The sequence below is a fragment of the Ursus arctos genome, unplaced genomic scaffold (assembly GCF_023065955.2).
Source record: "Ursus arctos isolate Adak ecotype North America unplaced genomic scaffold, UrsArc2.0 scaffold_22, whole genome shotgun sequence".
NCBI lineage: Eukaryota > Metazoa > Chordata > Mammalia > Carnivora > Ursidae > Ursus > Ursus arctos.
Window position 1 is genome coordinate 4406662 of NW_026622897.1, and position 26758 is coordinate 4433419.

A 26758-nucleotide genomic window follows, 5' to 3' on the forward strand; every position below is an offset into this window, starting at 1 on the left:
TCTACCTCTCACATAAGTTGAGAATAACCCTCAGTTACACTGGCATTCCCAGAGGCACACGCCACAGAGACTTGTAAATTCTGATTTGTAGGCAAAAAGAAAACTCAGAGATTATAAAAACCACCTCCCCAAACTAGTCATTATCTTCAGTGAAATCATTGTATCAGATACAAATCTGCTGTATTGAGGAATTACTACATTGTACAAACGTTGCTTTAGATACTAACACAAAACTACAGACCTGCAGGATTACTGTCCTGCTTTCATAAAGCCTTATAATTTCAACAATTTGCAACATCAAATAATTTCTAAGATTATGCTTCTTGGGAAATATTTGCAGTAAAGAATAGCAAACAGTAACCAACCCGTTCTGAGTTTTGTTACTAGGTTATCAGTGGAAGATGTGGCAAAAGATACCTTGAAGAGAAAATGCACAAGGTAAAGAAGATGACTCAGAGTAGCTTCATTGCTAAAAGAAAGAAGAGGTCGTTCTTCATTAATGCAAGGGCCACGCAGATATTTGTAGGACTGTCTGGTACTAATACCCTGTCCCTCAGGATCCCACTCTTTCTCAGGTCCCTCCTACCCTCAACTGCAAGAGGACTTTGAAAAGTGAGACTCCAGAGTAGTCAAATAAGATCAATGTTCCCATTCATTTTAGAAACTTGGGAAAAGTAAGAGGAGTCCCGGGGGCACAAAGGTAAAAGTTCCGTCAGGAACTGAAGCCCTTGGACCCAAGACCAGCATGAGACTAAAAGCTGGACGGAGGTTTGACACTGAATCTCCTTAAGATTCTGTCTGCAGTGGAGTGGATTCCTTCAAAACAGAGCTCGTTGGTCAGAGAAAGACGGGAACGCAGGTCTGGCAACCCCGAACAGGTACAAGTCTAGAGCAGCTGAATAGCCTGAGCAGGAATGAGGCAGGAGTGCTCTGGGAAAAGGTCTAGAATGCCGGGGAGTCTGGAATACACCTTGAACTGTGATACAGACATCCCGAATGAGCACAAGCTTAGAGAGGGCCAAGAAGGCAGCGACGAATTCAACAGATAGTTATGAAGAGTCTAACAGAAGGTAGCCACGACAAAATGAGGGAGAAAGCAGCTAAGAGCCCAGGGAAAAGGCAGTGAAGGAGGAGGTAGGGGTAGAAAACCTACCTAGAAAAGCAGACACCTGCTTTACCCAGAGAAGAAAGCTGAGCCCGTAAATGCTCAGGGGTGAAAAGAAAAAAGGCAGTGGGGTGGGGAGAAAACAAGAGGCTAGAGGTTTCATCATTTGAAGGCAACTCAAAAAAGTATCTGATAGCCAGTTCCTGAAGATTCTTGAGAAAGGGGATGCAACACAGAAGGCAGAGAGCCTGTGGAATGCAAAGATGTCAGAGAAGGTCACACGAAGACCAAGAGTGTGGGGGAAAAAAAAGAGCGGAAGAGCTTCCTGGAAGGGGCAGGGGCTCCTTTGGGATCCTGGAGAACAGCGATGAAAGACCCAGAAAGGGGAAGTGCAGAACAGCGCCTGGGAAAGTTTGGGGGAAGAACAGGTGGGTGTGAAGGAGCCCTGGGGCCGCCAGGGTGACCGACACCAGGCCGGGTGCACGGCTTAGGGGTGGGCGTCCAGGCTCCTGAATCCGGACCCCGGAAGAGCGAGCCTCCCCCTCACGCCCGCCGCGCTCTCACGCCCCCCTCCGGCGGGGCGCAGGGGTCCGGGGCGGCCGCGGCCGCGGGGCACCCAGGTCAGGGGCGCGGCCGGCTCGCCCCCCAGCGGCCGGGCTCGGCGCGCACGCCCCCGCTCTCCCGGCGCCAACTTTCCCGATCCCCGCGCTCGGCCCCGCTCACCGAGGGCGCCGTTAGGCGGCTGATGCTCTCGCCGAGCGAGTCCAGGTTGACCCGCCTCCGGCGCTGCGCCCTCCTGGCCCCGGCCGTGGCGGCGGCGGCGGCGGCAGCGGCGGCGGCGGCGGAGGCGGCCGGGGCCGGGGCGACGGCGGCAGCCGCGCGGGGCTCGGGCGGCCCGGGCGGGCTCCGGCTGCCGTTCCAGCAGAGCCTAGACAGGGGGCACTCCCCCTCCTCCTCGGGGCTGGTCTCCAGGTAGTCGGAGCCCAGCGAGCTGAAGGACTCGGACGAGATCTTCCTCCGAGACATGCTGCGGGCGGCGCTGCGGCGGCCGAGGCGGCGGCAGCGGCGGCGGGGACGCGGGAGGCGGCGGCGGCAGCGGCGTTGGGACCGCCGGGCGGCGGCGTTAGGCGCGTCGGGGCCCCGGGGCTCTGCGGTCGCGCCCGGCCGGGAGGGAGTCCCCGGAGCCGCGGAGCCCGCAGAGGCGGCTGCTCATGGCGGGAACTTGGGGCCCGGGCGCGGCGGCGGCGCCGGGCTGGGCTAGGGGCCGCCGCCGCCTCCGCTGCTGCTCGCGCGGCGCCGCCTCTGCGCTCGCCTGGGCGCCTGGCAGTGCGCCGCGCTCCCGCTCGCAGGGCGGCTGCGAGTGTGCGACCGCGGACGGCGGGGCGGCGGAGCTGCGGCCCGTGCGGTCCGGGAGGCAGAGCTTCTGCCGCCCGCGCGCCGATCTCGCCCCCCTTCCCCTCTCTCCTCCCGCCCCTCGCCTCCCGCCTCTCTCCCCTTGCTGCCCGCCTCCCTCCTTCTCCCTTTATCGTCCCCCCCGCCCATGCGCTCCCTCCGCCGGCATCACGTGTCGCCATCATACTCATTGCGAGTCTCTGCCTCGCCTGTCGCCACGTTTCAGGAGCAACGAGGACACTTGGTTGCCGTCCTCTGTGCGCCCTCCCCGCTCCCACCTTCCCCTCCTCCGAGGAGGAGCGCACGGTGGCTTGGATCAGGCCAAAGGGCCCCAGCCCCAAACACCCCAGCCCTGGTCCGCTGGAGAGGCAGCCGAGGAGCGGTCGGGCCGCTCTGGGTGCTGTGCGGGAGAGGGGCGCGGGGCGAGGGCGGAAGACCTCCCTCTGGAGCCACCTCGGGGAAGCCTGAGGGCGCGAAGTGGGGGAGTTACGGTCCATTGCTGACCTTTCCCTGCCTTCCTCCGAGTTTATTTAAGTTCTGAGGTGAAGGGGAGAGGCCAGTGCTTCCAGCCTGCCCATTCCAGAGGAAACGTTTGCAAGGGAAGGGAAGGGGAGACGTACTGGCACCCATCCTGCTGGAGCCGCTTGTGGGGCTGAGCGTTCGCCTGGGTCGAGGCCGCGTGGGCTCGAAGGGAGCCCAGGGTCGGGAGGCAGCGAATGAGGACAGCATCTGCTGGGCGAAAGCCCTGTTGCTGAGCGTGCGCGGGCTGGGCGCGCGGGGCTCGGGGCTCCCGCCGGCGCCGCTCTGGTGCTGGACAGCTCCGCTCGCCACCTGCAGCCGCGTTGGCCGGCCTCGCGGACCGGGGACAGTTCCTCTGTAGACCCCACTACCTAAGACCCGGACGGGGGAACACGGGGGAGTGATTCCGTGCCTCTCATTGTCCCTGCTCTGTGCGCCAAATATGCGATCTGTTTGCACTCGGCTGCGAATGCTGCTCCGAAAGCTTAAGGAGAATGGGGAGAAAGCCTTTTCCAAGCCCAGGAGCACACTCGCCACAGCGCGAGCACATCTCTTGCCCCAGTTTGCGGTGGAGCTGCTTCATTCCACAAAGCTTGCCTCATGCAAACCAGCAGCCGCTCTCAGCACCCGGCCCCACTGCGCCTGCCTATTTCGCTCCAGAAAAGCCTCGGATTTGTTCTGACATTAGGGGAAGGGATGGGAAGAAGGGGCAAATAAGAGTGTCACAAAAAGAGGGGTCCCAGACTGTGCTTCCCCCTGCAGCAAAGCAGATGAGCACCTTGCCCACCTTCTCGACTCCTCTGGAAAGAAAAGTTCAGGGCCTCCAGCTTTAGCTCCTCGAGGTTACAGATGCCAAAGCGGTTGTGGGTGGTTTTGTTTTTTTTGTTTTGTTTTGAAGGACTGGTCCTTCCAAGGTGAAAGCAGATGAGTTTGTTTGCTGTGTTTATTTAAACACACACGCGCGCGCGCACACACACACAAAACCATTTGCTCTATACCCAACCCGTTTGCTTTTAACTCTAAGTCTTCCCAATTGTTTATGAGGACCCAAATAAATAGAAATGCTATTTGAAGTTTCCTTTTATATTTCGGAAACATCTATTCAGTTAATTCAGAGACATCCTATATTCTCAGATTTTAAATAGGCATTAAAGTTATAAACAGTGTGTGCTCTCACATGCGTCCCTTCAAATATATATATATATATTCTTTCTCAATCTGAATAAACTACTAACTGCATAGGTTCTCTTAGCACGGGAAACTCAGGCCTCTCTCTTAAAATAATAATATGACTATTATAATTATAGTTTAATTATACATAATTATATATAATAGTTATTATTACTATGATTATTTTTATTGTCATGTGTCTCCTGTTGATTTTCCCATTACTTCCTTTAATTCCATATATATTCGTTTCCACTGAAAATTAGACACAAATTATACTTTTTTTATCATAAAGAATAGTCATCGATTTTGTGAAAAAGTTTCTCCGGTCCTTTTTTTTCCTGAAATACAATGGATGGTTCCTCTGAAAATCACATTGTTAAAACCTGGGAGAAACCGTTTAGTAATCTTGCTGTGTGATACCCATCACAGCATAAATTGTAGCTCTTAGTTCTCTTCTGTAGTAATGCTGATGTAATTGGCCAGTTTTCAGAGTCACAGGATTTCAGAGCTCCTCTTAAGGACACTAAATAACACCTGCCCTTCACATTCTTCTAATGAACTACTGCTCCGAGCGCACACATGAGCACACAAGTTCATGGTGATGGTAAATACCTGCACACGGAACTTAAAACCAGAACGTTCATTAAACATTCCAACTCTTGTCTCAGAGTGAAAATGACTGAGTACATCATTTGTTTCTGAAATTCACAAGAGGCCTGAGAAGTCTTCCTGTTTACACTGGAAGTTTATTGCCAGAAAGAACTCTGAACCACCGGGACGTTTCCGCTTTGTGTGAACCATTCGAATCAAAGACTCTTTACAGAACCTAGCCAGATGAAGTGGTCTTACAATTTTCTGTATAAATTACCCTGCCTTTCATCATGATTTTCCCACTGATTTTTAAACTATAAACAAATGGAGGTCTAAATATAGACAGTAGATCATCTGCGTTACTTTCAAGAGTTTGCTTTGTATTTCTGTTCAGGGTTCAAAAGCTCTCAATATGAAGAATGCTATGTTCTGTACTCAAAAGGAAATACATCCTATTCTCATAATTAAAAAAAAAAAGCCATGGGCCTAGTATAAGGAATCCAAACACTTCAGGAAAGAATGGTCCACTGAAAATGAAGAGTTTGTGCTCTGATTTTAGGAAAAGAAACTCGCACAGACTCATGCCCACAAGTCCAGTCCTGCTGGATGTATCAGGCTTCAAAAAAGTCCTTAAGGCAGTCTCCTACTGGAAAAGGAAAATACAGGCATGTACTTGGTTTGTTTATGAGACTGGTGAGGACACCTGAGGACTTCCTTCAGATTGATCAAGAATTGGAAAGGATTCCTTATTAAGAAAGCAGATTCGCATGGTTAATTAATTTATGACAGAGGAGCCAAGAATACACAATGGGGAATGGACATTTACATGGTGTTGGGATAACTGGACAGTCACATGCAACAGAATGAAATTAGACCACTATCTTACACCATACACAAAAATTAACTCTAAATGGATTAGATGTGAATAGAAGACCTAAAACCATAAAATTTTTAGAAGAAAACATAGTGAGCTCCTTGACATCTTAGCAACGAATTTTTGGATCTAACTCTAAAAGCAAAGGCAAAAGGGGCACCTGGGTGGCTCAGTCAGTTAAGCATTGGCCTTTGGCTCAGGTCATGATCTCAGGGTCCTGGGATCGAGTCCCACATCAGGCTCCCTGCTCAGCAGGGATTCTGCTTGTCCCTCTCTCTCTGCTGCTCCCCCTGCTTGTGCAGTCCCTTGCACGCACGCTCTCTCTGTCTCTCTCTCTCTCTCTCAAATAAATAAATAAAATATCTTAAAAAATAAAATAAAGACAAAGGCAACAAAACCAAAAACAAACAAATGGGACTACATCAAATAGTAGAACAAACTATAAATGAAATGAAAACGCAACCAACTAAATGTGAGAAAATATTTGTAAATCACAAATATTTGCAAATATTTGTGATCTGCTTTCACCTTGGAAGGAAGGGATTAATACCCAAGATATATAAAAAACTCAAACAACTCAGTAGCAAAAACAAAAACCAAATGATCCAATTTAAAAATGGGCAGGGGATCTAAATAAACATTTTTCCAAAGAAGACATACAGATAGTCAACAGACACGTGAAAAGATGCTCAACGTCACTAATTATTAGGGAAATGCAAATCAAAACCACAGTGAGTTGTCACCTCAAACCTGTTAGAATGGTTATGATCAAAAAAGACAATAAACAGCAAGTGTTGGAGAGGATTTGGAGGAGAACCCTTGCATACTGCTGGTGGGAATGCAAACTGGTATAGCCACTATGGAAAAGGGTATGGAGGTCCCTCAAAAAAACTAAAAATAGAATTACCATATGATCCAGCTAATCTACTTCTGGGTATTTATCTGAAGAAAATAAAAACCCTAATCTGAAAAGATACATGCATCCCTATGTTCACTGTAGCGTTATTTACAATAGCCAACATATGGAAGTAACCTAAGTGTCCACCAAAGGATGAGTGGATAAAGAACACATTGCATAGTTACAGATATAGTTGACTACTACTCAGCCATAAAAAAAAATGAAATCTTGCCATTGCAACAACATGGATGGACCTTGAGGATATTATGCTAAGTGAAATAACTCCAACAGAGAAAGAGAAATACTACATGATTTCACTTACATGCAGAATCTAGAAAACAAAACAAAAATTAAACAAACCTCATAGAGACAGAAAACAGATTGGCGGTTACCAGAAGGGGAAGTGGGTCGGGGTAGGTAAAACGGGTGAAAGGGGTCAATTGCATGGTGATGGACGATACTTAGATTTACTGTAATAATCACTTTGTAGCATATACAAAAACCAAATTAGTAGGTTGTACTCCTGAAATGAATATAATGTTATATACCAATTTTACCTCAATAAAAAAGGAGGGAATGCTCCAAAATATTTTTTAAAAAGCAAGCATATTCTCCACCTTAGTCAAGATAGTGACTATTCCCCCTTTAAACATAAAACTGTTGTGTGTACCTTACCTTCCTCTACATCACTACTTATAAACTCCTCTCACTTGGTTTCTCATGTAACTTGATGTTCATCCTTCCCAGAGCAGTTTTTTAAAAATTGCCTCCATCAAATTCAAATAAAAACTACCATCAGTCCTCACTCCCCCAAATTCTTTGCATTTCAGAGCTTCAAACTCGTTCCTAATTTCTTTTCATCCATCTAAGTCTCCAGCAAGAAAACTTGCAACATCTGCATAAGTGCTCCCTGGAGCGGGGCTCCTCCTGATATCAGAAACCTGAGGAATCTCTCCCTGTAGTCAGTCTTTACGTAAATCTGGTGCCTCCCAGGAACTGTACATGTAACATTAAAGCAAGTCTTCTAATGAAATGTTGTAGCTGGTGAATTCTTAACTAGGGCAAGTTTTCCTGGATCCCTAACCTAGAAAATTACACACACACACACACACACACACACACACACACTCACTCACTCCTCACCTGCAGTTTAACTCTATGGACACATCACCCCGAATGAGATCTGTCTATACCTCCCACTTTCTCATACTCTCCTTTTGAAAAGAGGGCAAACATGCCGTCTTGGTGAAAGTTCGTGAACAAATAAGAGTGGAGAGACTATGCTTCATATTTTTGCATAATTTTGTAAGTGAAACTAAATACTAAGGATCATATCAACTTGAGAAGAACCAACTGCTTTGTTCATTTGTTCAAGGAACATGGAAGGCATTGTAAACCATCATCCTATGGTTCTAGGCCATCATAAACCATGCTGAAAGGATGAAGTCTTTGCCACTCACAACAAGAAAAGGCAAAGGGACTTGGTGCTGAATGGAAAGTAATAAAGTTACTGCAACGCTTAGAATTGTACCAGAAAGGTACTTCTAAGTTACGAGTGGGATGGCTGCTTCTTTTTGATGCTACTATATCCAAGAAAGTAAGAAAAATGGAAAGTAATCAGTGTCTTTTGGTGCCTCTGACAGACAACACTCTTTCTCAAGTGGCTCTAAGTGGCTTTGCATTCTCCATCATGCACTGCAGAAATCTACCCTCCTCTAAAGAAAGACCCTACGAGTCAACGCCTCTATAGTTCCCAGCCATTTTGTCCTCAGTGTCATTAGCTTGCCACACACTTTACTTAAGTTGGGATTCTTTTTCAGATACTAAGTACAGATTATATTTCAAAATCATTGCACCATTTTCTACATGTTTTTGTAGATCACAGACTTGCCCTTAGACATCTAATAAGAGCAGTATTTTGTCCATAAGTGATTCAGTTGTGGTCCACTGAAGCCTTTACTCCCTTTCCTAAATATCTCTTTCCCCCTTTTACCCAAACCTTTTACCTTCCAAATTATTTCCAAACCATTGCCTTCCAAATCTATGTAAGCCAAGGCAAAGAGAACTTTGTTGAGAACCTACTATGGACCAGGATCTGTTCATTTGCTTCATTTAATCTCTTCAATGCTACCTACCATAGGAGGTATCATCCCAATAGTACAGATGTGAAAATTCTTGCACAGAGATTTTAAATATCTTCCCCAGGGTCAGGAGCTGGTAAATTTTAGTCATCATTCCAGTCCTGAGTCCTAAGCCTATGCTTTTTCCTCTGACACACGTTTCCTGCCTGCCTCTTGTAACTGTCCTCAAATGTCCTAAAAACACAGAGAAAAACAAATCTGATGAATTAAAATCACAATGTGAGTGGTTTATTGCATTACAAATAAATACTGCATACACAATTAACATGCTGGAATTATTTCCTGGCACAAAATGTCATGCAAAACCACTGATCTAGGCAGAAGCTCTGCTCTCCAGTAGCTGCCCTGCTAATCACTAGCCATGTGACTCCAAGCAAGTTGCTTAACTTCTCTGGGCCCAGGCTCCTCACCTCTAAATCAAAATCTCCAGGGTACGATCAATCCCCAAGATTTTATAATTTTTCTATTTGTGTAGTTACTCATTGTCATTCCTGATATACCCTGTGCCTAGAAAAATCCCCCCACACACATCATAAGGTCAGCTTCCCTTCCTCCCTATCATATCCTTTCTGAGAACGCAGTTCCTCTGCAAATCCCTTCTCTAACTGCCTAAGACCATCTCCTTACATGAAGCTGCCATGAACATGGTCCACAGAATTAAATGGATAAAAAAAAAATTTCAACTCAATTGTATTTGGTTAGATGTTCACCATCTCCCTGTCTTTTCATAACTTAATTCTGCTGTCTGCTTTATTATATTATAGAAAGGAATCTTATCTTCCTGTCTGCAACTTATTAAGCCTGACAGCTAACAATAATAAGTATGAATTATCAGTAAGAGTATCTCGATATAACCTTGTTAATGTTAACAGACATTTACTTAAATATGCCCAATTTGTCATGAATATGCAATCTGTTATTTAATCATTATCTTAAAACAATGAATCTATTCTTTTAAAATCCAATTTTAATATAAATACTAAAATTCTTAAAAGTATTAGCATTAAGAATGAAATGTTGTGCCCTTGTCACTAGATGTAAAATAAACTTTACTAGCAATGATTAAATGGTAAGGTACCTAGATCCCTTAAAATAATAGAAAAAAATATTTAAGAAATTAAGAAATCGCAATTTGTACTCCTGTTACAATCATTTCTGGAAAATGTTTCAAGGTTGATATTGAAATGGGTGACCTCAGCAGTGAACAGTACACTTCAAGCATAAACAGTGGTTAAAATAATTCTAAAACATTTCCCCACAGAAAGATGTGAAACTTTTTAAATAAAACATACGTCTACTCATTTCTGACAGTTCTCCTTAGAGTGAGCAAAATGAGCATTAATTCCTCTTTTTGGTGGACCAACATAGTTGGGCATCTGTACCACCACAGTGAACTAGAAAACGTTCCATTTCTCTAATTCACAATAAGGTCTCATCAGGGCCATAGAAGCGAAGAACTCCTTGCTTCTGAACAAGCACCATGTAACTGGGCAGACGGTAATTCCAAAGCCCACGTCCTCTGTGTCTCCGTCCAGGTTATGCAGACAAAAACTGGACCTATTCCTGCTCAATCCAAAAGATTTTGCACTTTTCTTTCTTTCTTTCTTTCTTTCTTTCTTTCTTTCTTTCTTTCTTTCTTTCTTTCTTTCTTAAGATTGTATCTATTCATTTGAGTTAGAGAAAGAGAGAGAGAGAGAATAAGCAGCGAGGAGGGGCAGAGGCAGAGGGAGAGGCAGACTCCCCACTGAGCTAGGACCCTCATGCAGGACTTGACCCCAAGACCCTGGGATCGTGACCTAAGCTGAAGGCAGATGCTTCACCGACTAAGCCCCCCAGGTGCCCCAAGCCTTTGCATTTTTATCTCAGAGAAGAAAAATCCTAAATGTTCTAGGTTTTCATGTTTTCTCCATAATTTTAACAGCACCCGAGACCAAAACAAATAGCTAACAATTCAATTTATAAGGTAGCTGCAGCCAAACAGTGTAATAAGCATGCCTATCCTAACAACTGTAGCACTTAAAAATATGTGTAAAGTGAAAAAAAAGATTTTTCTTAAATAATTGTAATTATTTAATTAACTATTTAAACTACTATTATACATATATATGTTATATACATATATCAATTAATTATTTAAACTAATTAAAGAAGGTGAGGTCTGCACAGCTTCTCAAGCCTTGGGATGAGAATGAGCAACGTCACCCTCATTTCCTGTTCCACGCTGATTCTCCTGTGGCTTTTGCTTTTTATCGCAGCAGCTTCCAAAAACCCAGCTTCACAAATGTATGAAGTGAGTGAAATAATGTAGCACAAACCAATATTAAAACTATCAACTACTTCAAGCCAACAGTCTGGTCAGTTTCCAGCAGATGTTCAGTGTAGGTGTGTTTCCCTCAAAGGTTTACTAGCTCCCCCCGCACCCCTGCGCCTCCACCACAGCATCCCAGGAATCCGCTGTTGCCCAGTTTGGGAACGAGGACTCTGGTTGCTCAGCCCTTCCAAGGTTCTCAAAAAAGCTTGCTTTTTATCTTGATTACAGACTCTCACTGAGTAAATAGGCATGAAGAGCTTACAAATGTAAAATGAAAATTGTGCATCTTAACGTCATTTTCTGCTGTAATAAATTTCTGTTCAGAATATTACCTTAAGTATGATTTATGCATAGTACATTATTATATGATTTTAAAATGTATAATATTTCAACTCATTGTCTATCAACTAAAGCTTTGACTACCTAGTAAGAAATAAAATAATTTGAATACCTAACACAAAATGAAATAAAATAAAATATTCGTTTTTGATATTCCTTATACATATAATTTTTTTTTACCAAAGGCTGTATATGCAAATAGTTTAGCAGAACAATATTCTCTTATATATACTGTTTTACCTTTTTTCTTTTAAAAACTGACCCCGAAATCCTGGCAACTATTCTTTGTTTGAAAAGAACAAGAAAGGAAAGGTGGGGCTCATTATTCCCTATAACATCTGCTGTCAAGCTGGGGAAAGAAGGAACTTTATTGCATTTGTTGATAGAGAAGCGAAGGTATTCAGAGATTGAGGGACCTGTCCATGGTCCAACGGCCCATAGTTAATCACAGGTAGAGCTCTTAGCACTGCAAAATCTCATTTCATAGCTCTATTGTAGAAGACTGTTTCTCAGAAAGACTCCCTTGAGGAGGGGGAAAAAAAAAGGCTAGCTCATTATTTGTAAAGAATGTTATCTGAGTTGTTTTCTCAGGTAGTAAAAATAGGCTCACATTAATCCAGTTGCACAGGCCCATTATAGCTAAGTTAATTCACCCATATCCATTCATACTCAACATATGTGAGTAACTTAAAGTACATTATTAAACCAAGCACAGTGAACACTATAAAGACAAAACATCGTCCCCACCATTGGAGAATTTACACTCTAAAAATCCTAAGGAAAAGTTAAATAATATCAAAACTTAAATGGCCATACAAAACAGGACCAAGTTAGAGGTGGTATGGAAAATAAGTTCCAGTATTTTACAGAAAAAGAAAGATGAACTCCATTTCCATGTGAAGGGAATGAGACCCAAATGGACCTTTGAAGAATGGGTAACATCTGAAAAAATGGAAATGCATGAGTTGGACATGGAGGAGAGAGTATGTTGTGTACATCGTCCAAACGGGGGGAGGAGAATAAATACTGAGGGATCATGGGAAATGGAATAAAAAAAACAAAGACCAGATTGGAAAAGGCCTTACTCTGGACTTTCTCTGGCAAGCATTGAAAAAAACTTATTTTAACTTTTTGACTGGGAAGTGACGTTAAGACAGTGTTATACAGCTAGCCACTCCTCTCTACAGTCCATTATTTCCAAGAACATAAATCAGCAAAACAGACTGCCTCAGTTGTCAAAGAAATCAGCTGCATGTGATTAAAACTACAGCATGTCGTCTCTTCATGATCTCTCCCCTCCAACACACACACACACACACACACACGCACATGCACACGCATACCAACAACCATTTTCTATATCACTCAAGTCTGGGGCACACTTGGTATATATTATCTGCCTATGATATGATCCAAGAATATAACCCAAGTCAGTAAAGTACATCAGCTTCCTCTTTCAGCTTCCTATTGTCTAAAATGGCCAATTTTCAAAGCACATCAGTCATTAATAAACCAACAGGAAGAACAGCTACCCCCTATAGAAACCATGTTTTAAAAATGGAACCCCTAAAAGACCCAATTAATTGCCACTCCTGCGTTAGGGCCAGTGATGTGTCTTGTACTTCACAGGCAAACACAGAAATCCATCATTTGGTGTCTTAAGACAGTCACGTGGTTGACTCAGTGAAAAGGGTTCTACACCAGACTGGCCAAGAAAAATCATCCCACTCTGACTCATAACGAATACATTGCGCTCTCACATTCAATCTAATACATTTCCCTTTTCTATCAGACAAAGATTGTGAGCTTGCTGCCTTTGGTTTCATCAGCTGAAAGAGAATGTTCATCCATGCAAACTGAAAAGACTGGCTCCTAGGAATTTCTTGTCAGTTAGTGGGCCGGTGCGAATTATATTTGGAAAGCATTGTCAGCCAGGTCCCGGAGGTCCTAGAGGCAGGAAGGAGGAGAGAGAGATAGAAAGATGGCCCTGTGAATACTGGGAATTGTCACGATGACTATAAGGTAATTGGTGGGGATCAGCATGAGTACAAGTCGAGAACAAGCAGCGGCCAATAGGAGTGAAGACACTGTGTCTGAAATGACCAGACTGGAACAAAAGCTGACGCGTACTAGTGAAGTCTGCAGACTGAGCTCAACATGCAGAAGAAAATCCCAGGGAACAGCACCACTGAATACCTTAACGAGCATTTTCACAAATGGGATCTCTGCTCAGAGACAGCACAACTGAGAGTGTCCATTACTTGTGAGTGTGAAAAGAGGAAAAGATGGCTCTGAAATCAAAAGTCATCTCAGGGGGCGCCTGGGTGGCTCAGTGAGTTAGGGATCTGTCTTTGGCTCAGGTCATGATCCTGGAGTCCCTGATGGAGCCCCGAGTGGGATGGAGCCCTGACACCAATCAAGCCCCCTGAGCAATGGAGCCTGTGTGGGGCTCCCTGCTCAGCAGGGAGTCTGCTTCTCACTCTGCCCCTCCCCCCCTCCTGCTCTCTCTCTCAAATAAAACCTTTTTTTAAAAAAACAGTCATCCCCAAAATGTCCCATGAACACTGTCCATTTTTATAAGGCAGTAGCCACCATTTGCAACTTTGTTCAGAAGTACCTCAAAAAGTACTTCAAATAATTTGATTCGAGTATAAATGCAAATGTCCCATCCAAATATCACAATTAATTGCTTCTAAACAGTTCTTTCCACAGGATAATTAAGGTACTTTCAAAACCAAAAGCATTCAAGCTACCAGAGGGAAACGCTCACCTTGCTCCCCACCCGTAGTTCTCATTGCTCCTTCATTTGTCTTAGTTTACGCGGTGCTTGTGTTTCCAGGAGGTTATGTAATGAACCATAATAAAATTAATTGTCTCCAGGCTGATGAGGTCATAGATGCTCAGTGTCCTTGATTTCCAGTTATCTTAGCAGAATTTCTTCCTCAGTTGTCCCTGCTCTATTTGGCGTCCTATTTCAAAAATGAACACCTTTGCTTTTTGCTGTTTGCTTTCTGTTGGTAGCTTTCCATGAGCAAAAACAAGAAAAACCCAATACCTTTATTCTTATTATACAAATGACATAATATAATTTCTGTGCAGTCCGGCCAGACTTAAAGGGAAGTCAATAGTCATCACTAAAAAAATTGCATCGATTTATAAAATAGATGATAATATTCTTCACACACTTGAGAATTAAGTAAACATCAGCACTGGCAAAGTTAGACTGTCACTCAAATTCTCTGGAATACAGCAATCAGTGACAAGTTGGCATTCTACTGTGGCACGTTCCAATGTTCTAAAGCAAAGTTATATATATTGTCACGAAAAAAAACAATCACTTCTTTTTCTTTAAGTTATTCCTACCCGGTTCCTAAACTACAAAAGAGACATATTTCTGTTCTGTAAACTGATCATTTGGAACAACTTATTGATACTTCTGTGCTTCAATGGATACATATACACACAGGAAAAGATTTCACCTCTACCGTTAGTTAGTTATGAGGAATCTAAATTGTGTGAATAAAGCTTCTTTACATTTGCTCTTCGTTATACCTTCAACTTGTTTAAACAGGAAAAAATAGAAAATGCTTTCTTAAGGGTAATAAAAACATTTTTCCTATTTAACATTAATTTCATGATTTATTTTTATTATTTAGTATAAAACAATTCCTTATAAAAAGAGGAATCCATATCGAGGATGAAATCAAGTTTCCTTTTCTCCGGCATGGCAATTGCCTTTACTACGATTATTATTTAAAGACTTAGAGATAATGGCTTCACACAGAAAAAAATAATAAAACCAGCATACGTCTGTTGATTCATTCCTTCCCCTACAAGCATTTATTAATACTTTGTGTCAGGCTCTATACTAGGTGTTGTAAAGAAAAAGGAGTATAACACATAGTCTTTTTCTTCAAGGACCCAGAAATAGAGTTTAAAAAAAACAAAAAACAAAAAACCTTGGAAGAAACAGACACACAAAATGACAAATATTTTTTAACAACAGGTTTAATAATGGAGACACACATAGGATCCAGAGAAGTACCTAACACAAACACAGAAGAAAAGGAAGTTTAGATGCCTTCTTGGAGACGAAGATAACTAAGCTGAATTTCACAGAATAAGGCAGAGGCATTAAGGGCAGAGTATTCTAGGCACTGGGCGAACCAGAGTAAAGGCACACACTTGAGAACAACAGGTGTGCATCAAGAAATACAAGGAGCTCAGAGTGGCTGGAGTGTGGAGTAAAAGCAGGGCTCGGTAGGATGTGGTAATGCGAGGTAGAGAGGTCCCAGATCACAGGGAGCCTTGTGCAACTCATTGAGGAGTCACGTTTGCATACTAAAAAGAGCATGTGACTCCATGAAGAAGAGCCTTGAAGAGCCTAAACTGTTATCAAGAAACAGTACAGAGGCTATTGGAGTAACCCAGAAAAGATATGAGGACTTTAACTAGATCAGTAGAAGAAGCTGGACCCCATGGTTAAATCCCAACTCTCTCACTAGGTAACCTTTTACAAGGTCCTCATCTCCCTGCACTTCAATTTCTTTAAATGTAAAGGTGGCATAATGATGCCTGCAAGAATTACACACTGGCCCCTGGGTGGCTCAGTCCACTAAGCGTCAGACTCTCGGTTTCAGCTCAGGCCATGATCTCGGGGTCACGGGATCGAGCCCTGCCTCAGGCTCCACGGTCAGTGGGGAATGGGCTTGAGATTCTCTCTCCTTTCCCCTCTTTCCCTCCCCTGCCTTGAGTTTTTTTTTTTTCTCTCTCTCTAAAATAAAATAAATCTCTTCTGAAAAAAGAATGACACACTATCACTCCATTTTGCAAATGAGGAAACTGATAATTGAATATGAGGATGAATTAGAGTGGAAAGATTAGACAAGTATAGAAAGTTAAGTTAGCAGGACATGGTGGCTGATTTAATATGGGAAGTGAGAGAGGGCTGAGATTTAAGAATGACCCGATGTTTCAGTTTTGGAGACTGTCAACTGATACAGAGAACACAGGAAGAGGACATGGTCTGGTGAAGATGATAAGGTCTCTTTCTTATAATTGAATTGGAAATAGATTCAGATGAAAATGTCTAGCAAGCAGTGAGCTATATGGATCTTGAGTGCAGGAGAGGAAGCTGGATAGGAGATTCGGATATGGGAATCATTAGCATTTGGGTTTTAATCAACACGGTAAGAATAAAAGCAACTGATAAGACTGCAGTAGGCTGAATAATGCCCCCGCCCCACCCCAAGGAATCTGTGCTGGGGTTTTTTGTTCGTTTGTTTGTTATTTGAGAGAGAAAAAATGAGCACGAGCCTGGGGGTGGGCAGGACAGAAGCTGAGCAGGGAGACCACTGAGGCAGGGCTCGATCTAAGGACCCCGAAATCATGACCAGAGCCATGGCAGACACTTAACCGACTGAGCCCTGAATCTGTGCTGTTTTAAGCCACTAAGGTTGTTGCTAATTTGTTACATCAGCAATATGGAAACCAACACACAGAGAGACTATTGGGAAAATAGAAACAAAAATACTTGAGCAACACCATATTCTAAGAACAGCTCTCAGAGGAGAAAGAGGAAAACAGATCGGACAAGGACCAGAAAGAATTAAGAGAATGTCAAGTCATAGAATTTCAGGAATGGAGGACAAAACAGTTCTACATGGCAGAGTGGTCTACCAATAACTTTTTTATACAGAGAAATGCGTGTCCCCCAACTACTCTGACAAGTGATACTCAACCAGTGAAGGTCTTGGGTATCCAGTCATATACTACAGGATAGCAGAGCAGTTTGAACACATGCCGGATAAGAATCTGTAGAAGAAAGAGAAAAGGCAAAAACAAGAACAAAGCCCTACAGTATAGAAAAATGCATAGAAAAAAAAATTCAAGCAGCAGCAATAACAACAAAATCACTGATAGAGAATAAGCCCCCCAGAAACCCCAATCTAACTATGAAAGAGAATAAAGAAATAAATGAATGTCTCAAAGACCTCAACATTAGTAAACGTCACTGGAACAAGATCAGGGGACTATAATCTCGTTTAACCATCTAGATTGATAGCTGGCGGAAAGAGGAAAGCAGCTTTGGATATGTAAGTAAGGTTTTATTTCCAGCTTTATTCTATGACTTTTTTTAGTGGTGAAAATATTAGGACTTATTAGGTAAAGAAAAAAGAGCCAAATCTGGAAACATAAAACAAGATAAAAGATGACAAATAATCACAGGAATAGCCTCAAGTATTAGCGGAAGAAGTGTGTAGAGAGAGGAAGAATGTGGTAGAGAGTTTTCAGATGAAGATCTTGAAAGAGAAGGAGAGCTTCAAAGTTACAATAAATTCTGTTTTGAAAAAATAAACATCAAAATATAATTCAGTCATTTGAAACATTAGTCCGATGCTCTATCAATGATTTGTCAAGTCTGTAGCACCTGTGTCCACCAAAAGAAACACTACAGGAGGAATATCTGACACAGGGTGTATATTTTCCATCAGTCCAGTGCCCTTTGTAACATTGGCATTTCCCCCTGTATTTCAAGCCCAGGTATTTCCCAAGCCATTGTGAAACACTCTGCTTCTGTGAAGGAAAAGTCCATATTATCACTTAAATTTCACAGAGAATTTTAAGTATGTGAGTCAGTCCTCAAATTCATATCTAGCTACTCTACCCATGAAAACTCTGGTTTGGCTACTAGAAACTCTTGAAAATATAAAGGGTACCTATATACTAGAACACACAGAGTACTAGACAAGAGGAAAGCAACAGAGAAAAGAATAAGCATTTTGATACAAAAGATGACTGGCATAATGAATTACTTACAATAAAAATGTATGACATACCCTCACTGAAGGCAGTGGAGGCAAAGAAAGTTTACCCAGGTAACAAAATGACCTTTTTACAGGGACGCCTGGGTGGCTCAGGTGGTCAAGTGTCTGCCTTTGGCTCAGGTCATGATCCCAGGGTCCTGGGATCGAGTCCTACATCGGGCTCTCTGCTCAGCTGGGAGTCTGCTTCTCCCTCTCCCTCTGCCTCTTTCCCAGCTCGTGTGCTCCCTCACTCTCTCTCTGTCAAATAAATACATAAAATCTTTAAAAAAAGGCACATAAACACAGCACGCTAGTTAGTAAATTTGGTTCTCATAGGAGCATCAGTTCACATTCTGAAACTATTTTTTATGTCTACTAGGATTGAAAAAATAAGCGAGTAAGTGCTAGTTAAATAGGAGCTAGTTTTCTCACTGTCAGAGAAAGAAATTACAGATAGCAGTCGGTGCAGGGGCTTAGTCTAGGATAAACTCTGTGGTGTTGGAGTCGAGTCAGAGACATCAGTATGAACTCATGTTCTGGATGGTCAGATGCATAGATAAAAAGATAGATTACAGATAGGTGTTTGTACATTTTTAATCTATGTACACGTACTTCCTAGCTCTGTCCTAAGCGAGAGCCTAGAGGTAGTGACACGTCAGAATCAAGAAGCACACCCACTCCTCAGATCTTGATGTTCTCAATACAATTGTCCAGTAATGGAACTAGAGATCCTTGAAGAAATAGCTGATTCTAGGGCTGCTGCAGAGAAAAAAACAAGATGATTCTAGAGCATCTTCCAGGGCCAAAAGATTAAAAAGCACTGAAAAGGGAAATAAACAAATAAATTGGGGGTGTGTAGGTCAAAAGAACACTGGAGCCAACCTAAAATAGCTCCCAATGATCAACAAGATGATGAATTTGAAGAAAAACGTATTACCAGACTATAACCCAAAGTAGAAAATAAACATTGATGGTCCATACTGCTATAAATTATTGAATAAACAAATAAATGGAGAGACAATACATTTTCTTTACAGAAAAATTCCAAATAATATAAGTAGATCTTCCCTCACTAAACAAGAGGAAACTTAATGTCCATCTTCCCTATCCTCCACCATAGCTACACACGTGTGGAGTGTGGACTGAGTTTAATGACCTACTTCCAAAGAACAGAGTACAAAAAGAGAAAAACAGGAACGTCACATGGAGAAATATGACAGATACCTTGTCCAAGAGAGCAAGCTAACGTCACCAGTGATAAGTCAGGTTGATATCTATCTCTGAAATGATGTGATGAGGACACTGGACCTCTGAGATATTTGTTCCCCCAAACCAGAATCCCTGCCTAATCATGTGAAAAACATCAAACAACTCAAATTGAGGGACGTTCTACAAAATATTTGATTAGGATTCTTCAAAACTATCAAGATCATGGAAAACAAGAAAAGACTAAGAAATTGTCACGGATCTGGGGAATCTAAGGATACATGACAGCTAAATGCAATGTGATATTCTGGATTGGATCCTGGAACAAAAAAAGGACATTAGTAGAAAAACTGGTGAAATCCAAATAAAGTCTGAAGTTTCTTTTATTTTTTTTTTTAGTTTTATTTTTTAGTGATCTCTACATCCAACATGGGACTTGAACTTCCACCCCAAGATCAAGAGTCCCATGCTCTACCCTAAAGTCCAAAAGTTTAGTAGCAATAAAGTATCAATAGTGAAGTATCAATGTTACTTTCTTAGTTTTAACAAATGTACCACGGTTATATAAGTTTTTAACATTAGGGAAATCTGGGTGAAGGGTATATGGGACCCTTGTATTATCTTCATAACTTTTCTATAAATCTAAAATTATCCCAAAGTAAATGTTTATTTTTTATTTTATTTTATTGCTTTTTAAGTAGGCTCCACACAGGACCTCAACCCATGACTCTGAGATCAAGACCTGAGCTGAGATCAAGAGTCAATTGCTCAAACGATTGAGCACCCAAGCACCCCAAATGTTTATTTTTTATAAAGTGCATTGGCAAGTTTTAAAATTCAGAATTTAACATTTGAGATCGTGAAATGTAAGTACAGTGATAAGTGATTTTTTTCTAATGCCAAGATCTAAATATATTAACTCCATCATATCTACAACCGATAAATTCCACCAAAACGTCTTGATGACCTATGATAGCAATAAATTCTGTATTCTACTCTAAGTAGACATTATGTTTGTCCTACTATGAGAAGATCTAGAAAAAGCCCCTCTCCAGCTATGATTAAAAGACGATTTCAAAAGAGAATATCCCATCTGTAACTGAGACTGTTGTGTAAAGGGCAAAGTGTGAAGAGTGTATTTAATATTAGGATATGCTCTTCAGGATGAAATGTCTTCTATAACTAGGTTTAATTACTCCAACAGAGCATAACCAGCATTTTAAGGTACGATATGAATAATAAGAAGAAGAGGTTCTGGGCTATCATAATTCGAACATTCCACCATCATGTAGATACTTCGTAAAGTTTAAACTATCAATTGGGCTACACAGAGTTAAATGCACCGCACAGCTGATGTCTCTCCCTGCTCCTACCTGGACTTCTAATGACTCTTACCTCTCTTACTTAGCTGCTCAGAATTAAGGATGTGGATTATCTATCCCCTCTTACCAATAATCTCATCCTGATGCTACTTCGTTTGTTCTCTACAAGATTCCTCTTCTCATCCTTGACCTCCCAAGTTTCCCCACCATGCCCACCATGGCTATTTTAGATCATGAAATATAAGTACAGTGATAAGTGATTTTTTTAAATGCCAAGATCCAAATATATTAACTCCATCATATCTACGACCAGTTGTTAGCAATTGACTTACCTGCACATCTTCACTGTGAAATGCTACTTTATACGCCCTCGCATGGCTAAAATTACTACTGGCTATAGTAAATGTTGGTGAGGGCGCGGAAACTTCTTATATTATTGTTGGGAGTATAAAATGGTATAAACACCTTGGAAGACTATCTGGCAATTTCTTGTAGAGTTAAAAATACACCTATACTACAACCCAGCAATTGCATTTTCAGATATATAGCTATAAGAAATGAAAGCATATATCTACAAAAGATGTGTACAAGAATGTTCATAGCATCCTTATTTGTGATAGTCAAATACCATAAGCAGCTAAAGTATTCATCAGTAGAATGGACAAGCAATTTGTGGTATACTTACACAATGGAATGTTACAGTAAAAAAATCACACTATTGATTCACCCAACAACATGGGTAAACTTCAAAAATGCTATGCTGAGTGAAACAAGTCTATATTAAAAAAGCAAATTCTATTTCTACGAAGTTCAAGAAGAGGCCAAACTAATCTATAGGGATAGAGATCAGGAGAGTTGCTGTAGGCAGGGGAAGCTCTGCGGGAAATGCCTTGAAATAGATAGAAGGGACATGAGGGGACTTCCTAGGGGGATGAAATGCCTATATCTGGACTTGGATGTTGGCCCCACAGATAAATATATTCTTCAGAAGTCATCAAACTGAAAATTTATCTGTATGTTTATAAAAACTTGATTATAAAAGAACTCATGTCTGTCTTATTAACGTATATGTAATACCTATAATTAAGTAACATATGCTCAATAACCAATGCATATTTAATATATAGGATAATACCTAGCTCAGAGTCCGTGTTCAATGGATAGTTGATTAATGAATGATTGTCAATATAATTTAATTTTCATCGACATTGGGCAATAAGAGCAGACCCCAAATCCTTCCAAAGCATGCTCCTTCCGACCCAGAGAACCTCTTCAGTTCTCTCTGAGCATGGCTAGCTCAGCCTTCTCATTCACAGCGGTGGGAGGAGATATAGGAAATGAGAAAACATCCTTAGCATATTAGTCATCTGGTAAAAATGGGAGACAGATGGAAAAGGAGACAGAAAAAGAAGGAGGAGTAGGAGGAGAAGGAATAGGAAGGGAGAGGGAGGAAAGAGGAGAAGGAACGGGGAAGGCAAGCTGAGACGAGGTACTTTATCTTAAGCAAGGCTATAAACAATCTCTTTCGAAGTACCATTTTATGCTGTAATGAGGATGCACAGTCAGGCGGTACAATAATCAGGGTTTCTATATAGCAACGCAAAAACTCAAACTCACTATCTGGCAAGAAAAAATTATATACTCCACTAAAATTAAGATCATTTGGAAAGAAGAGATACTTCTTCCAGAGTTGTTTTTAAAATATTTCAATTGCTAGTTAAAATTTGTAAGCTTTACATTGTTATAAACTCATCCTCCCTTCCCAACCGCAGCACCAACGGCAGAAGTAAAATTACGTAACTGCTCGCTCTCACAGACCCCAAACTTAGCGGGCTTGCTTATAATTTAGCCCCATCTTGTGGTAGTCTGGCGAACTGGGCTAAAGGCTCTCACAGTCCCATTGTGTTTTTGAAACTGTAGGCATAAGTCATATTATTCCTAGTTATGTTTAGGCCCAAAGAAACTGGGCTAAAAGACAGACATGGCCAGTGAACGAGCTAGGCAATAAGGACACCCAGGGCTGTCTGTGAACTTCTGTGGATTCCGTGAACAAACCGCTTCTCACAGTACAACTGTTTTCACAGAAGACCAGTTTCAAAACAAGGCTTCCTGTAACTTTTTGGTTTGGGGCTCAGCAAATCAAGTCAGAAAGCGCAAAAGGCATCTCCAGGAACTAGATAAGGAAAGTTAAAACACTCAAAAAGACCAGAAACGTGTTGTCTACCATCTCTCCAACCACTGTAACTTTGGAGGGACAGTTCACAAAGCTATTAAGGAAGACATTGAGGCAAAGAGTCCTGCTCATCAGTGACATTCAGTTAAAGATGAAACTGAAATTTATTTCTTTGATTTCCTTTTTTGCATTCAAAATCATGTGGAGAAATGCATTTTTTACTGTCTTTTGGCAATAAAAGCACTGCAGCTTTTGGAGGTGCCATTTAAAAATGTCTTCAGCCTGACCTTTCAATGCTAAATGAAACTTGTTCTATGCAATCCGAAATAGATATTTCTTTCTATCTAATTTAGATAGTTAACCACACTATGATTCTGAATATCATGATTACTCATATATAATTATCAGAATGAGATTTACTCATACATGACCATATAATTGAATGTGATTGAATTAGATACTTCAGTAATTTACAAAATTATTTATATTTGGATCTGTGTCAAGGTGGTCTGCAAATTCAAGCATGAGGGTAATGTGAATTATGAACATACTTCCATATAGGCCAGCGCCTGATCTACTGCACCACTGATCTGATACAATACCTCACAGTCCAAGAGCCTATTTCATATATTACCATTTCATTTAACTTTAAAAGGAACATATGTAGCTAAATGTAAATGACACAACCTGGGAGAAGCAGAGACTCTTTCATTTAATGTAATAAAATAGGTTCTTAAAATATACTCAATTACTTTGTAGGTTGGGTAGTATTTTCATATGAATTAAATGACATATTTAAACATACATTTTCACAGATGTCTTATTTCTAGTTGATCATAATTCATGTATAAATGTACTAAGCATCCATATTTTAAAAGGTACCCACCAAATCAACTTTGCTGAAAAAAGAATAATTTTGGAATATAAAGATTCTTCTTTACCAGCTTGATGCATTTAATTTTTTCTTTGTAGAATTTCTTAAAATAAGACAAACCATAAACACAAAGTTGTACAGCTTCTAACACTTCTTTTCCACTGGTTGACATAATTCCTATAAACTTCTTGTCACCAAATTTCATCCCTAATAACACGATTGGACATTCACTTCCATAGATCAAGGAATCAATTTACTAAGGGTTGTTCTGGTGAGTTAATGAACAGTCTGGTAACTATAGCTAATAATACTGTATCATATACTCGAAATTTGCTACAAGAGTTGATCTTAAGTGTTTTTACCATACATACCAAAAAAAAAAAAAACCCTTAACTATGTGAGGTGATGGACGTGTAAATTAACTTGATTGTGGTAATCATTTTACAATGTATATGCATACCAGAACATTACCTTAAATACAAAAAATTTTTATTTGTTGATTATAACCTCAATAAAGTGGGAGAAAAAAAAAGAAGTGGGTCACAGAAGACCACATATCATATGAATGCATTTAGATGAAGTGTCCCAAACGGGCAAACTTACAGAGATAGACTGTAGATTAGTATTGCCTAGGACCAGGTGGGGGAGGGGAAAGAGATTGACTGCTTATGGGTAGGAGGTCTTGTAGGCTTGAATTGTATCTTTCAAGTGAATTTATGATATGTGACATATTTCAATACAGCAATGAAAATTAAGGCTTTCTGTTTTTTAAAAAATGAATGAGAATTTTTATTTATACATTTTAGACATTTTTGAAATGTGTATGTGTGTGTGTGTGTGTGTGTGTGTGTGTGTTCCCACTGACTTCCATTTTTCAGGCAGGTGTAATTCCTCCACATTTCACTCCCCCTAAATATACAGTAAAATCCCTTTTCCTTTTCCCTGGCCCCTGGTTCTACCCCCTTCTCTCTTCATTCAGCCTCTGATGCTCTTTTTCTTCCTCCATCTCTCCTCTCTGTTTTTAATTCCTTTCTTTTCTTGGCACATAGTGAAAAATAAATGGTATAATTCCTTTATCTCCCTCATTCCATCTTTCTTTTTCCCTTTACAGTCCCTTGTTTTTTCTTACTTAATTGCCCACACTATAGAACTGACTTAATAAGTACAGTATATAAGTGTACATTAATTGATTGCATATTAAAAATAATTTTCATGATAGCTCAGTACAGAAGAAATGTATTAACACTTAAGAGCTTCTGATTATAAAGGAATTTAAAATACTTTAAAACTGTATTTGTACAGTCAGTTCTCATTATTTGTGTTAGTTACGGTCTGTAAATTTGCCAGGAATGCTGAATTAGCAAATGCTATACCACTGCTCCCAGGAGAAATCCACAGTTAGGTTCCTATGAGCCTCTGGTCACAACATTTTCGTTAACTGAACAACATATAACCTTGTTTTTTGTTGTTTTTGTTTAAAAATATATTAATATACGTTGTTGATTCATTAACGTTGAACTCATGGCCAGCAGCCAGCTCATGCCTAGATAAAGCTTATCGAACATATCTTTACTCTCCATGAGGGCACAGCACAGTGTTTGTGAGTTTAGGAACCCTAGACAGCACTTCTGCATTACACTTGGGAATTTTTTAAACAGGGAAATGGCAAAAAAAAAAAAAAAAAAAAAGGCATAAAAGCGTGAAAAATGTGGCAACTAAACAGACTGACAAAAAAGACCTTTGTTTATAACATGAGAGCGGAAACAAGAAGGCAGAGAGAGCACCATCTCCTTCAGCTTCAGTGCACCACGGGGAACTCCAATTCCTCACTGCTCTGTGATGGCGAGAAGTGCCACAAGTATTGGTGTGGGGCTTACAAATAAGTTTTAGTGAGGAGGTGAATTTGCAAATACAGAAACAGCAACTAATGAGAATCGAGTATATTTTGGTTGCAAAGAGATAGGATGTTATGATTAATAAAATGTGTTTGAGCATAAAAACTTAACAATAACATTCTATGGGTAAATGGAATAAAAACACAAGTCTAAAGAAAAGAATGATGTATAATTTGTGGTTATTAAAGAAGAGCTCATCTGTGCATTTTGTAAACGGTCGAGGATCACAATATACCAGCAGATGCGTTCAGAAGACTGATGTAACGGCTTTCTAGCTAAAATGGAAACATTTACAATATGCTGGAAACTTTACATTTGTAACTCTTGAAACTTGTGATGAAAAGTTTTATATATCCATTTAAATTTTACAGAACCACTTCATGCACTGAAAAATGCATGAAGGGGTGCAGAGCTGTTCAAAACTTTTAGAATGTACATGACCAAAATGTTTGAAGAGAGAGCCTTAAACCTGACTTTGGAGCTGCAGTGTCAGAAAAGCTATGTGCTATTGGTGGAGTCATTTGTATTCTCTGACTCACAGTTTCTTCCTATTATGAGAACAAAATATTTACCTGAAGGAATTATTCTGATGACTTAAATAAGATAATACAAGAAAATTTCATATTAAAGTATAAATTCTAAGTGTAATTAACATTAACAATTAATAATAATATAACAACTATGTGATGCTAGAACATTGGTAATTCAGAGGTGCCAATAGTCTAAGGTGCCTGGACTCCTAGTGGCCCAGGAAGGCATTAATAAAAGCTGGAGAGCTGTTTTTCACTATTTTTAAAGAATAATTCATGGAAATTACACTTTATGTCTCTAAAACGTCAACAAAATCCTGACGAAAACATCCCTCTTCATCAAAAGCTAATGATGTACTGTATGGTGACTAACATATCATAATAAAAAATAAAGTAAAAATTATTTTTAAAATAGAAAACATCCCTTTTTTCCTTTTAGTGATAATTTTAATAACTGATCAGAAGGAACGCCTGAGTGGCTCAGTCAGTTAAGCATCTGCCTTCAGCTCAGGTCATGATCCCAGGGTCCTGGGATCAAGTCCCGCATCAAGCTTCCTGCTCAGCGGGGAGCCTGCTTCTCCCTCTGCCTGCTGTTCCCGCTTCTTGTGCTTT

The 26758-nt window shown here is 40.9% G+C and overlaps 1 protein-coding gene across 4 annotated transcripts in view; it reads right to left on the reverse strand.

Moving 5' to 3' along the window:
* GUCY1A2 (guanylate cyclase 1 soluble subunit alpha 2) overlaps positions 1–26758 on the reverse strand; it is a 425356-nt gene that overhangs the window by 310475 nt on the left and 88123 nt on the right. Inside the window, exon 1 of one of the 4 annotated variants that reach the window (XM_048217277.2) lies at positions 1829–2522. The exons of 2 other annotated variants lie outside the window; for them this stretch is intronic. In XM_048217277.2, coding sequence (XP_048073234.1) covers positions 1829–2131 — 303 coding nt within the window. In that variant the 5' untranslated portion in view covers positions 2132–2522. Of the gene's footprint in view, positions 1–1828; positions 2523–26758 lie in introns of those variants that run through there. One more of the 4 variants, XM_048217276.2, reaches the window with a different exon arrangement.